The sequence below is a fragment of the Cololabis saira genome, chromosome 20 (assembly GCF_033807715.1).
Source record: "Cololabis saira isolate AMF1-May2022 chromosome 20, fColSai1.1, whole genome shotgun sequence".
Taxonomy (NCBI): Eukaryota; Metazoa; Chordata; class Actinopteri; order Beloniformes; family Belonidae; genus Cololabis; species Cololabis saira.
The window spans coordinates 30,245,878-30,259,270 of NC_084606.1; the positions used below are offsets into that span (position 1 = coordinate 30,245,878).

At 41.7% G+C, this 13,393-nt stretch overlaps 2 protein-coding genes across 2 annotated transcripts; both read left to right on the plus strand.

Moving 5' to 3' along the window:
* Positions 1-346: 346 nt before the first annotated feature.
* LOC133420666 (5,6-dihydroxyindole-2-carboxylic acid oxidase-like) lies at positions 347-5,746 on the plus strand. The gene is made up of 7 exons (XM_061710428.1): positions 347-881; positions 1,336-1,658; positions 3,313-3,517; positions 3,647-3,814; positions 3,891-4,070; positions 5,013-5,159; positions 5,251-5,746. Exons 1-7 carry the CDS (start codon positions 527-529, stop codon positions 5,436-5,438), a joined length of 1,566 nt encoding a protein of 521 aa, XP_061566412.1. The 5' UTR covers positions 347-526; the 3' UTR covers positions 5,439-5,746.
* A 2,798-nt stretch (positions 5,747-8,544) lies between these two features.
* LOC133420673 (leucine rich adaptor protein 1-like) lies at positions 8,545-12,724 on the plus strand. The gene is made up of 2 exons (XM_061710434.1): positions 8,545-8,928; positions 10,787-12,724. The coding sequence occupies exons 1-2, from the start codon at positions 8,713-8,715 to the stop codon at positions 11,174-11,176; spliced, it is 606 nt and encodes a 201-aa protein (XP_061566418.1). The 5' UTR covers positions 8,545-8,712; the 3' UTR covers positions 11,177-12,724.
* The last annotated feature ends 669 nt before the right edge of the window (positions 12,725-13,393 follow it).

The following is a 13,393-nucleotide window of genomic DNA, read 5'->3' on the forward strand; positions in this document are numbered from 1 at the left end:
TATCTAGTGTCTTCTCCACAATGCAGGGGAAAGTTTTCTTTGACTTCAGGGAGGCATGTAAGATTTATTGAAGGAACCGAGCCTGTTGGTGCCCTACAAATGTATTTCCTAGTTAATATCTTTTTTCCCACATTCATTTAGCTTTTTTCTCATACCAGTTTGTATCTACTTGACATTTTAGAAAGAAAAAAAACTAAACTGTGCATGACCAGATCACACTATACTTTTTTCCCCCTCCAGTATGATGTTATGTGATGGAATCACGCGGGAGTCCGAAAATCCTGGTAGTCATGCGCTAATCCGGTATTTAAGGTGGAGCTGAGCTGGTTTGTGGGGGAAAGAGAGGAAGGGGTCTGCAAGGAAGGAGGGATGTCACGCTCTGAATCTGGCTGAGAAAGTAATCCCTGGTGTGATGCACGTTTACTTTCGGATAATAGGTTAACCAGAGTGTGTGTAAAGGGCCAAAACTGACCAAATCAGCCACGGTGGTGCGTAAAACTTGACCAAATAAGAGAGAAGCTTGTGTATGATGTGGCGGAGCTGCGTGTTGGTGCTGGTGGTCGCGGGGGCCGTGAGGGCCCAGTTCCCCCGGGAGTGCGTCACCCCGGAGGGGCTCCGCAGCGGCCAGTGCTGCCCGTCCCCCCCCGGACTCTCCGACCCCTGCGGCTTCGGCGCGGGACGCGGCCAGTGCGTGTCCGTGGCGGTGGACACGCGGCCCCACGGGCCCCAGTACCCGCACGACGGCCGGGACGACCGGGAGCGCTGGCCCGTCCGGTTCTTCAGCCGCACCTGCCAGTGCAACGGCAACTTCAGCGGATACAACTGCGGCCGCTGCAGGCACGGACTGACGGGGCCGAACTGCGACCAGAGGGTCGCTGTGGGTGAGTGAGTGGGAGCTGTGACCATGGAAAAACATTTAAACCCATTTTGTGGTGATTTTTATCTTTGTTTTATTCAAAAAAACACCCAAAATTGTTATTTAATTTTTTTTAAATGAAGAAAAAAAATATCATCAAGGCAATTATGGCAAGTTTATTTATAAGGCACAATTCACAGATGGTAATTCAAAGTGCTTTACATCAACATTAAAAGCGGAAAGACACAATTAAAACATAAATATCAGATAAAATGAAATAAAATGATAAGAAAAGAGGTAAAATAATAGAAAGCACAAGTTGTTAAAAAGTAAGGGCAGTAGAGTCACACACGGTCACATTCTTAAAATGGCAAGAATTACGTTTCTATACGGTAAAAACGTACAAAGACATCAGGTGTGAGTTTTTACGCATGACATATTTATATAATCCCATTTGCCCCCCTACTTGAATCCCCCAGTGAGGAGGAACGTGATGCAGCTCAGCGCGGAGCAGAAGCGCGCCTTCGTGGACGCGCTGGACCGGGCCAAGCGCACCGTGCACCCGGACCTGGTGATCGCCACCCGCCACTACCAGGGCATCTTCAGCCCGGACGGAAACAGCACGCTGTTCGAAAACGTCACCATCTACAACTACTTCGTGTGGTCCCACTACTACTCCGTCAGCAAGACGTTCCTGGGCGCGGGCCAGGCCAGTTTTGGGGGGGTGGACTTCTCCCACGAGGGGCCCGGGTTCCTGTCCTGGCACAGGTACCACCTGCTCCAGCTGGAGAGAGACATGCAGGTGAGGCACTGCAAACCTCCACGGTTCACTTCTGTGGGCAAGATATTTTAGAAACAGGAACATTTTTTGGTATATAGGCAAGGCAAGTTTATTTGTATAGCACAATTCAACACAAGGTAATTCAAAGTGCTTTACATCAACATTAAAAGCAGCAAGACACAATTAAACAGTAAATAACAAAGAAAATTATAAGAAAAGAGGTAAAATAATAAAAAGCACAAGTTGTTAAAAAGTAAGGGCAGTAAAGTACAGTAGGTAAGTATTTAATTTAAGAGTACGCTTCAGTAAACAGTAATGTTTTTAACCCTGATTTAAAGGAGCTGACAGTTGGAGCAGACCTCAGGTCTACAGGAAGTTTGTTCCCCCGGTGAGGAGCAGAATAACTGAACGCTGCCTCACCTTGCTTGGTTCTGGTTCTTGGGACACACAACAAACCAGATCCAGATGAACATCAGGGGTCTGGGAGCTTCATAGGGAACTAACAGATCAAGCATGGATTTTGGGCCAAGATTCAGTGTTTTTTAGACCAGCAGTAAGATTTTAAACTCTATCTTTTGACTCACTGGAAGCCGGTGTAGCTGTTTCATAAGGTCAATATTTTATTCACCAACACTTTCCAGACCATAATAATAGGCTGGATGTTCTGTTCTCCTGCATGTTTCTGTTATGTAATGCATTTCCTCAGAATTTTATTGGCGAGGAAATTATAGTATAGTATGCAATGTCACATTCTAATGAGCAGCAGCATGCAAAATATGACTTTAAATGCTTCATGGGCTGAGGTTTGATTTGATCTGCACATTATCCACTTGGATAAAGCAACAACAGTACTCTTTGGCTGAGAGCAGTTATTACCCGGTGCAGTGGAGACTCTTAATTACCCCTTCCAGTAGGGTTGGTATGACGATTATCCAGTGCAGGCCAATTAAGGGTGGAAAATGAAGCTGCCATGTGGATTTGAAACCCTGACAGAGTGTTGGACTCCTGTAGAGCAACTCCATCCTTATCCCGTGCAGGTTTGTGCTCGAGCTCCCTAATTGGCACGCCTTTGTTCAAGCCTGGCACACCGACAGAGTTTGAGGGAGAGTTCATTTTTAAATCGGAATTGGGAATTATAGGCTGCCCACTAAACTGACAAAAATAAAAAGCTTTTTGTCCTAAATCAGATCAGGTGAGAATTGTTTGTCTTATTATTCTTTGGATTTAGCACACACTTTTTGGTTTTGTATAAAAAGCTTAAAGTTTTAGGGTAAGATTGTATAACTTTGGGTGTTTTTCTTTCTTTCTTTTTTTTCTACTTCTCTAAAACCTCCTTAGAAAGATAATGAAAGTCTTTATAAATCCATTATGACCAATTTCCGCCAAAGCTTCAGAAGTGATAAGAGACCTTTTTAAAAATTACTTTTACAAAGACTTTCAGGGAACCGATTTTCATTTGCAGCACACTTATTCATTCAAATGAGAGCTGATATTGCTAACAATGCGTTTGCCATAAATCCCAGAGCGTGAAAAAAAGCTAATTTATACTGTGAATTACAACAACATCGTTAAACATCACACATACTCTCAATTGACTAGATTGAATGGGAATAAATGTACCAGTGGGACAACAAAGAAAGTTTTGAGAGTGCTTCTCTTTATGCCCGACCACCAGGACATGCTGCAAGACCCCTCCTTTGCCCTCCCTTACTGGAACTTTGCCATCGGTGGAAGCACATGTGACATCTGCACGGATGACCTGATGGGAGCCCGGAGCAATTTTGACATGAATTCCCTCAGTTCCAACTCCATCTTCTCCCAGTGGAGGGTTGTCTGCGAAGGAGTGGAAGACTACGACACACTGGGGACCATCTGCAACAGTAAGACGAATGTTCACCATTGTCTTGTGATCTACTGTAGGGATGCAGTAGCTATGCCCCTTGTACTTAAAGACAAGAGAAAATGTGACTGTGATGTCTCAGCTGGTTTCTGTTGCGGTCCCCCTGCAGGCACGGAGAGTTCCCCCATCAGAAGAAACCCTGCTGGAAATGTCAATAGGCCCATGGTTCAGCGTCTTCCAGAGCCCCAGGACGTGGCCGCCTGTCTGCAAGTTAACACTTTCGACACTCCACCCTATTACTCCACCTCCTCTGAAAGCTTTAGAAACACCATTGAAGGTGAGTTTCTACACTGAAATGTCCTCCTACACTCATACATAGCTTTCTCTCATGGCTTCTCATGTTGTTTCGGCAGGCTACAGCGCCCCCCAGGGGAACTACGACCCCGTCGTGAGGAGCCTGCACAACCTGGCTCACTTGTTTCTGAATGGGACGGGAGGACAGACTCACCTCTCCCCCAACGATCCCGTCTTTGTCCTCCTCCACACCTTCACTGATGCCATATTTGACGAATGGTTGAGGAGACATGGTCCAGGTGTTTCAGCAGTTCACTCTAAAGTTGAACAACTAAGGGGCCAGCTGCACTAAAGGGTGTGCGTTTATGTGGCGCTTAGGGCTGTTCGATTTTGCCCAAAAATAAAATCTCGATTTTTTTCTCTCAAAATCCGATTTTCGATTACGATTACGATTATTTTGTGAATTGACAAAAGGCAAAGAAATGATTTCAAATATGCTGTTTTTTTATTGAACATTTGCCACATTGGGCTTTAAGTGCAAACTTTGCTCTTATTAAACCAAAAATGAATGAATAAAGTGCAAAACTCTGTAAAATAAGTTGAAAAAAAGTTTTAAAAAATATAATAAAATATAAAGTTTTATCTCTGAAAAAAAAAATCAGCAAATCAGCACCTGCAAACATACAGTAAGTTATATTTCCAATTAAATAAAACAAGACATTTTCTAATTAAACTAAACTGGGCCTTTGCATGCTAAATAATAATGCAACCCATGAAGGAGGTAGAGGTGTGTAATGTCAGTCACACACCTCTACCTGTCAAAAAAAGTGAAAAATCGATTTTACGATTTTCACATTTTAACATCGTTCTAATTACATAATCGCGATTACGATTTAAAATCGATTAATCGAACAGCCCTAGTGGCGCTAAAACCCCATGTGATGTAAGAAAGTCACATGACCTCTTTGTTGTTGAGCTTGTGATTTGAGCTAACTTTAAATCAAATGGGCAAATGGGTGGAGCGAGCAAGCCATCCAGTCGGTTGGTGTAGCAGTGGGTTCCTCTCAAAATGCTGAAGTTTACGTAGTCTGATATTAAAGAGCAGCTAAGTTAGCCACACACGAAACAATAGTACGGTTGGCCCCAACTTGTTCTTTTTGTTTCTGCAACAATTCCTGCAATGTTGTGCTTTATAGTCAACACGATGAGCTTTAGAACTAAATGTAGGTGTTTCCTCACAGATTTAGCCGTTTATCCAGAAGAAAATGCTCCCATTGGTCACAACAGGCGCTACAACATGGTGCCCTTCTGGCCTCCAGTGACCAACGCTGAGATGTTTTTACCTGCGCCTGAAAATCTTGGCTACTCTTACGAAGCTGAATGGCCTGGTAATATTATCCTATTTTTTATTATCCTATTTTTGCCTTTTGAATGAACTGACAATGAAGGAATTAACCATCTACTCGTATCCCTCTCTAGGTCAAGCTTTAACTCTGACTGAGATCATAACCGTGGCGATAGTCTCTGCCCTTGTGGTCGTCGCAGTCATTTTTGCTGCCACCACGTGCATTGTGCGCGCCAGGTCCTACAAGATGGAGGGCCGCCAGCCTCTGCTCGGAGATCAGTACCAGCGGTACGACGATGAAAAAAGCCAATCTGTGGTCTAAGATTGGCCTAAGAAGCCCCACCTATGTGCCTTTTCTCTTTCTTTTTCCAATGACAAAGCTATGCACTTTGTCACGTGTATATTTTCTCACTAAAAATATAATTTTCTTACTGAATGCAAATAAAAAAGTCCCAGACTACATCTTTGCAAAACCTGCAAAGATATTCTCTTTTGAATCTATCTTAAATATGTAAAATGTGTTCTTTTCATATGTCCTTGAACAAATAGTGATTTTCCTTGAAATATAAGCTTTCTTGACATTAAACTTAAAGTGATCACATGTAGAGAGTACAAAGGTGGATGCTGAGATTTTTTGTTTTTTGTTGTTTTGCTGTTGTTTCTTTTGTAACCCCTACAAAATGATGATAATGATGATTTAAACAAGCTTAAAGATCTGCAGCTTCTACTTTATGCTAAGACTGTCAGAAGAGTGTCCGTATGTGGGAGCTAGGATGCCCACAAGGGGGCGCTACTTCAGTTTCTGCTACTGTATAAAAGACATTTGTGTGCTTCCTTTTTTTTCATGAGGTATTTAGAATAAACTTAAGCATCTGAAATAGCAAATAAACAACGAAAATGGTTGAAATCAGGTGCTTATTTAAAAGCAAATGCAAAACAAGTGTCCATATGTTGCTTATTTCTTTGTCTTTTTTAACATTTGAATAAAACAAACTTGAAAAAAAATGTTTATATATATATATATGTTTATATGGAATACTTGAATGTGGGTGTATGTCAAATTATGTGAATTGCTACAGTTATGGCTTCGTTCTTCACCTAAGGAGGTAAAACAGCAACATGAAAGGGGGGGGGCATGTCAAAGATGAGAATTAAATGCAATTCAACAAGTTCATGCGTCTTGTTTCAAAACTTCGACAGAAACGCACTTTTAAGTAACAGAAAGCACTTTCTTGTGTGGACCACTCCGGCGTGTCCTGGTGCTGCTCACCTGCGGTCTCTGGGGTCAGAGAGGAAGCGGCTGTCGGCACAAACCACAACTCATTTATTCTACCACGGTGCTCCATCTCTCCATTTCTGGTCTCAATTTGAACATATAGTGTCTAAAATCAAGATAAACATCCCAATTTTCTTTAGGAGTGGGATATTTTATTTTGTCCATGAAGAAAATGACACTTTTATCACTTTAAAATCACTTTTATTGTAAACCTGTTCATTCTGTATAGCACATTTCACATACTGTACACAAATGTAAATACTCCAAAACTCCACCCACTTTATGGGAACTAATATGTCAGACAAGTGGAACAAATATCAATGCAGATATATAGATCTTGCTATGTTGGCAACCAGGAAATGTATAACTTTAAATTGGAAAGAATCAAAACCCCCAGTATTAGTCCACTGGTGCAATGAACTCTCAAGCTACCTTGACGATATTTATTACAAGGGGTAAAGGCAGATCCTCAGACTTCTTAAAAATATGGCAATCTCATACAGAATTTGACTTTAAGAATCTCGTAGGTAAAGGTAAGTAAGGCATAGTGACAATGATAAGATCTGAGTGCAACAGTTTGTATTGTTTTGTTGTCTTGTTTGTTTTAAGTGGGGTTTTCCCAAAGTTTATGTCTGTCTGTTTGTTTTGTTAGGTTTTTAGTTTTGTTTCCGTTTTGTTTTGATGGTACATGTTTGGATATCATTTTGGTTCTTTAACAGACCAGCCCCAATTTAGGATAGGAAAACAATGACATGAAGTGTTTCCTACTTTTTTCATAATGAAGTCCCCTTCATCATGAAGTATGGTAGGAAAACTATTTAACTATTTAATTATTATTTCAGAGTCATTGATATGGTAGTGCTATCTGGTATTTTCAATTAGTGCAATGAGTAGAATTTCTGGTTAGAATATTTGGCATGATTATAGCACTATGAAATATGTCTTGGTGTGTATGGACCTTGACTGACTTAAATTTTTTTATTGGAAGTTGAGATGTGGGGGTTTTGTGTTCTATGTAGAGTACTGGAGTTGAGGGGGATGAGGGGGGATGGCATCCCCCCTGAAATAAAAACGGTCCAAATCATCCCCCCTGTAAAACTGCCATCCCCCCTTTCCATCCCTTATGTCATTTCATCAATGAATGTGGTTTTACTGCTATTTCAGCATTTAGAGTCATCACCAGGAAAATAACACCAGAAAAATAACAATTTTCACCTGTTTCAAGTAAAATTTCACTTGAAATAAGTAGAAAAATCTGCCAGTGGGACAATATTTATCTTCTCATTAAGCAAAAAAAATCTTGTTCCACTGGCAGATTTTTCTACTTATTTCAAGTGAAAATCTACTTGAAACAGGTGAAAATTGTTGTTTTTTCCAATGACGAGTCTTGTTTTAAGTGTAATAAGATTTTTTTACTAAAATGAGACATTTTAGAAATAGGACAAATATTCTTATTTTGAGTTTTTGCAGTGATCCATTTTACTTATCCTGTGAAGGACAGAGTCATATTGATAAGTTCAGAAAACTGTTTTTTATTGTTGTGTTTTGATGTATTTGATGTAAGCCCAGTGGATATTTAAAGCTTACAGAAGGCTGCATTTAACTGCTGCTATGTCATTCCTGCAGTATTTCTGCAGGTGTTTTGGTCACTGCTATTATTTGTAATATATTATAATATTTGTAATCAGCACAAATTATCTGTCCCCATATGATAAAATCCACCATCCCCCCTGATTTTTTTTTTTACAACTCGAGTACTGTCTATGTATGTACAGTATACCCCTCTTGTTGTGATCGAAAATATAAAAATACAATAAAAAAAAAAAAAAAACTCCACCCACTTTAAAGGTTTCTTACTTGAGTTTAAAGAGTAAATCCCTTAAACTAATTGACACCAAACAAAGTATCCACCGAAGTTTTTTGATGAATACTGTATTTACATTTGACTTATTTATTTTTTCATTTTCATATTTGTATTTATTCACTCGCTTATGTATCGTGTCTACTTGAGCACATGTGTGATGTACACTCCCCCCCGCAGCCCTGCTACTGGCCCTCCGCCCCGGTGGGAGGGCCCCGATGGGAGGGCCCTCGCTGCGGCGGCTGCTCTACATCAAGAGCTGCTCCGGCCTCGCGTCAGTCTGCCGAGCTCAGTGAGCAAAGCACAACTTTTTTTTAAATTATTATTTATTTATTCCCCTTATTTGAATCCACTTCGGATCCCTCTTGCGCGCTCATCACACCCCCCACCACCACCACCACCACCCCACTCCCTCCCCAGGACGGACTTACAGGGATTCATACAGGGATTCCCTCCGCGATGGACGAGGACGGCAACGTGTCGCCTGAGCTGAAGGATTTGGAGAGTAAACTGGGTCGGAAAGCCCCGGACAGCCTGGTGCGCTCCCTGACGGGATCCAGGCACGGAGAGAAGACCAGAGACAAGTCCCCGCATTTATCCACCTGCAACTTCTGCGCAGGTTCTGGCGACCTGAAGAGACTGGAGAGTAAGATGCTGTTCCTCCGGCAAGAAATGGTGAGCGCACTACTTTCTCTGTTTTTGACAGACGCCACAAACCAATAACTTATAGCTACTGTCTTTTTGTTGTGTGTGTTATGTTTGAAACTCATGGATGCGCTGCAAGCCGGCTCCACGTTGCAACATGTGGTTGTTAAAGAGCAGATTCCGGCGGTGATTGGTGCGCTTGGCTGTCTTTAAGAGAGCAATGTGACACCGGTGAACCCTGGTGACCCCCTCCAACTGTACCAACACACAGTAAACCACTTTAAAATGCACGCAAGGGTGAAGTTTCCGTGCATCCAGTCCACTGGAGCCCTGTTTCACATAAGTGCGGCCATGAGAGAGAGGTATTAGGAGTCCTGAGCAGATGGTCTTGGAGCAGGACTGTGTCCTGGCCGGCCGGCCTGACCTGCAGCCAGGACGCTGCCCTCAGGGGATTAACTTTATTATGATCACAGACCTTATTGGACTAAAAATCGACCTCTTAATTGAACAATCTTTATATCAGTTTGATCCTCAGATACAGATATTAAAAAAAGTCATTTGATTGTCTTTGAGAAAGAAAATTTGACAAGAGTTTTAAAAAAAGCTGATTTCTTTTAGGATAACTTGCCATTGGAGCACATATTGCACACGTGGGCCTCAACTGTTTGCTGTGTTTTTATTGCTCCAGTCACAGCTCAGTTACTGAGCCATACAGACCTCTGGCACAAACACGTACAAGCTTGTGGAAGCAGCTTTTCTTTTGTATTTGCGAGACTGAGAGGTAAACGTTTTTTAATCTAAGACACACAAAATATGCTGCACTAATTGCTTTTTCCAAGCTGATTTTAGCGATCCTGACCCACGGGTGCCGTAATTTAGATATTAGATAGTTGCACGGACCCAAGATTCCTGTACACCTTCTGCTTGTCTTCTATGTGTGTTTTAAGCGGGCGGTTATAGCTAAACAAACGACTGGCAGCAATGTGAGCCGGATGAAAGGTGGCTGCACATCCGCCTTAAATAAAGGCTGTTGTGTGAAGCCAGCTGCCCGGGTGTTGTGACGGCGGCGGGGTGTAACAGCTGCCCATGCACCATTATTCATTCAGACTGCTGTCACCCAGCAGATGCAGGGGATTCCTTCTGAATGACTCTGAAGGTTGTCCACTTCCACCCACGCTCAATTGCACGGTTTGTTAGGGCTGGGAGTTTAATCAATGGCCATACTGTCTAAAGGAGGCATGCCATTTGTTATCCGGGTTGAAAAACCGTCTCCTGTCTTGCCTGGTCGGTGCCACATAGTTAATATGACGCAAACAAAGACTGATAGTCTAAACAAAGCGGGACACAATGTTCTCACCACGAAGCGACCAGAAGAATGCTAACTGTTGTGTCTGTCCCACAACAGATGTTAGGAAGTAATACTGGGCAGGTTGTTGTTGGGAAAAATCCAAGATTTCGGTTTATTTTGGGCAGATAGATACTTTTGGAGTAGCTCACCATATTGGCATTGCAACAACTCGGGATCTATGTTGTTTTCCAACAAGATAGTTGCCATAGAAGCACTTGCTACTTTCCGTAACAGTGGCCTCATATCCCAAACAGTCCATGGTGTCTTTTTTCTTTTTAAAGTTCTGCATAGTAACCAACTCTCTGAGGCCTGATTTATATTTATACCCGGATGTACAATGTATTTTAATGTTGGTTAATAATAATGATGATGGTTTTGGTATTGTGTAATTTGGGCTACAGCCCAGGTCCGAATTGCATGATGTGGAGGTACACGAACATTGATCAGCATGTTTCAGCTATGCAGTTAAATTGACTGTTAATCTATTGATTTTTATGCTGGTATGTTTCCTGTAGTGACCTTTTTATCTCCACGACACAGGCCAATCTGCGAGCCATCGACGTGAAGCTGATGCAGCAGCTCATGTCAATCAACGAGGGCATCGAGTCCATCCGCTGGGTGATGGAAGACAAAGGCGGCGTGGCCAGCCAAGACGGCAGCCTGACGGGCAGCCTGTACAGCCTGTCGGACAGCCAGGAGGGCAGCTCGCTGCGAGGCAGCCTCAACAGTCTGAACGATGGGAACAGTGACGGCCTGGACGGCCTGTCCGTGGGGAGTTACCTGGACACTCTGGCGGAAGACCTCCAGGAGGATCCCTCGCCCACGGACCTTGATTGCTTTGTGGATGAAACTGTAATCGATGGTGAAGTCTACACCAAATCACCTCTGAAACTCAGGGCGGAGTCGGACGAGTACTACTGCTTCGGATAATGATGACGAGCCGAACGCAGTGGTTACAGAGACTACTGAGACGCTTGCTTTGTGAAGAAAGACTCTAAAATGCATTCTTCACTTTTAACTCAGCTTTCCGTTTATTTTTCTTTCTCGTGTGCTTAATTTTCCTCTAATAGTAGCAATACCCACATTGTCTGGCAATGTCTTGTTTTTGCCGTGAAACCATTTTCCACCTTTTGCTTCTTAACGTCACCCGAAGTACAAGAGAAAACAGCTCAATAGTAGTAATCTCTTCAAGTTTGATAATAATGTTAAAAAGGTGCTGTATTATTGTTCATGATCATATTTATTTAAGAGTTTAATAACTCGGTGGTGTCATTTTTTTCACAGTATAACTAAAAAAATGAGGACAGGAGAACAGCAGCAGGGGTATGACAGTTTTCCTTTGCAACTGTGGAAAGTTTGACTACCACTTGCCAACCACCATGAACTGATTTAAGTCAAACTCTAGATTAGGATTTAGCAGCCTTTTAGGAAATTGGACATTTCATGCTGACTGATTCAGGTAAACCGATTTTCAAGTGGCACAGTGATTAGTTTAAGTGAGCAAGCAAGCAAGTGCACTTTGCGTCCATGCCAAATTCTGAGCACCACTTACTGTACATGCTACCCTCCTGAGTTATTTTTATTGACAGGAGTTCACAAACTGGAATCCTCAGCATCTGTGGAGGGTTACAGCACGTTGCTGTACATAAGAGATCAGTTGCACATCCAAAGCCCAGATCCTTGACTGAAAACCAAAGAAATGTAATAGTTCTTGAAGTAATTTAGCCCTGAGTCACAGCTCAGATTCATGTGCCAGCCCAAATCTGATTTTTATCAGACCAGAATCCCATCTTTCTGAAAGATTAGTTTATATTATACGCAATAGTGATCAGAGATTATATGAATGTCCTTGCTAACATTGGCTGATCCATGTGGTAGCTATGGTAACGCAGGCACATAGAACAGGTGGATACGTGCAGTGGTGTGTGGACTTTTTCATATCCCTCTTGAGTAGCCAGACCATTCAGATTGGGATGCAACTGTGCAAATCCGATCTGTATCACATTATAATTATAAAATTTATGAGATTTCGTTCAAAATTAAAAAAAAAAAAAAAATAGTTCAGACCGTCAGAAAATGTATCCATACAATCTGGATGTGCTAAAAACTGGATTGGGTCTGGCAATGTGAACATAACCGAAACTGTCTAACACCAAATGGGAGATTTATTGATTGTGGGCACATGTGAAACATTTGCTCGCTTTTAGAAAACATTTTAATTATTTTCTGTTTTTATGTAAAGAAAAAAAAAGTTTCACAAGAGCTAAACATTGTTGTACAGAGGTGTGTTGTTTTGACTTTAAACTCTTTGTTGATTTGTTTGACAAATGTTTTTTTGTTATTTTTTTTTTATAATGCTTGCTTTTGAAAAGAAACAACTGTTTTTATCAATTGATATTAACTGTGTTTTGAAATGAAATTATAATATATTGGGATTTTGATCTTACTCGCGTTGTGTAAAGTCTTTAATACAAAAAAAATGCTAATGATGTAATTTTGATGAAAACCATTTAAAAAAAAAAAAACAAGACATTTTTGAGTTGGGCCTCTCTTTTTCAACAAATCTAAATGAATAATCTCAAAAAATGAAGACTGGTTGGTGATGCCTGACCTACTATTACCGATGTTACCGAATTATTATTCATCGCGTCCCAAAGCTAGAAGACTGCTCCTTATTTACATCCTTTCCTATCAATCAGTAAAGTTTGAGATATTTAGGGTGACTTAACCAGCATGTTCAAAGATGGCGCCATGTGCTATCAGTCATCTGAGAGGAATGATGGACCTTTGTCACTTGAAGATAAGCATCCGAAAACAAAGAGCAGACAGAGTTGAACTTGGCATGCCAGCCAAGCACAATGCGGTATGGGATTGTCATCTGTAATGCTTCTCACTTGCAGCTTATCTTTCATGTGGTAATTGAAGTTCCAGACAGGGAACACAGGGAAAGTCGTTACGGGAAACATGAGAACCTGGACTTCTTTGGCTTGCAAATGACTGCGAGGCCGTGGGCCAGAGGACTCCAGTCGTCCCTGTCCTGGGATTATACATCCGGGAGGATTTAGTTTGCAAAAGCTACCTGGTTAGAGTGCTGCTTGCTAATTAATTTTATCCACTGAGCTGTCTCGCATTTAGGCTTTTTCTTCT

Excerpts from the sequence above, each read along its gene's own strand:
- LOC133420666 (XM_061710428.1), top strand. The coding sequence starts at position 527 with ATGATGTGGCGGAGCTGCGTGTTGGTGCTGGTGGTCGCGGGGGCCGTG. Across the intron at positions 3,518-3,646 it reads ACTGGGGACCATCTGCAACA|GCACGGAGAGTTCCCCCATC; the intron begins GTAAGACGAATG and ends GTCCCCCTGCAG. Across the intron at positions 3,815-3,890 it reads CTTTAGAAACACCATTGAAG|GCTACAGCGCCCCCCAGGGG; the intron begins GTGAGTTTCTAC and ends TTGTTTCGGCAG.
- LOC133420673 (XM_061710434.1), top strand. The coding sequence starts at position 8,713 with ATGGACGAGGACGGCAACGTGTCGCCTGAGCTGAAGGATTTGGAGAGT. Across the intron at positions 8,929-10,786 it reads TGTTCCTCCGGCAAGAAATG|GCCAATCTGCGAGCCATCGA; the intron begins GTGAGCGCACTA and ends TCCACGACACAG.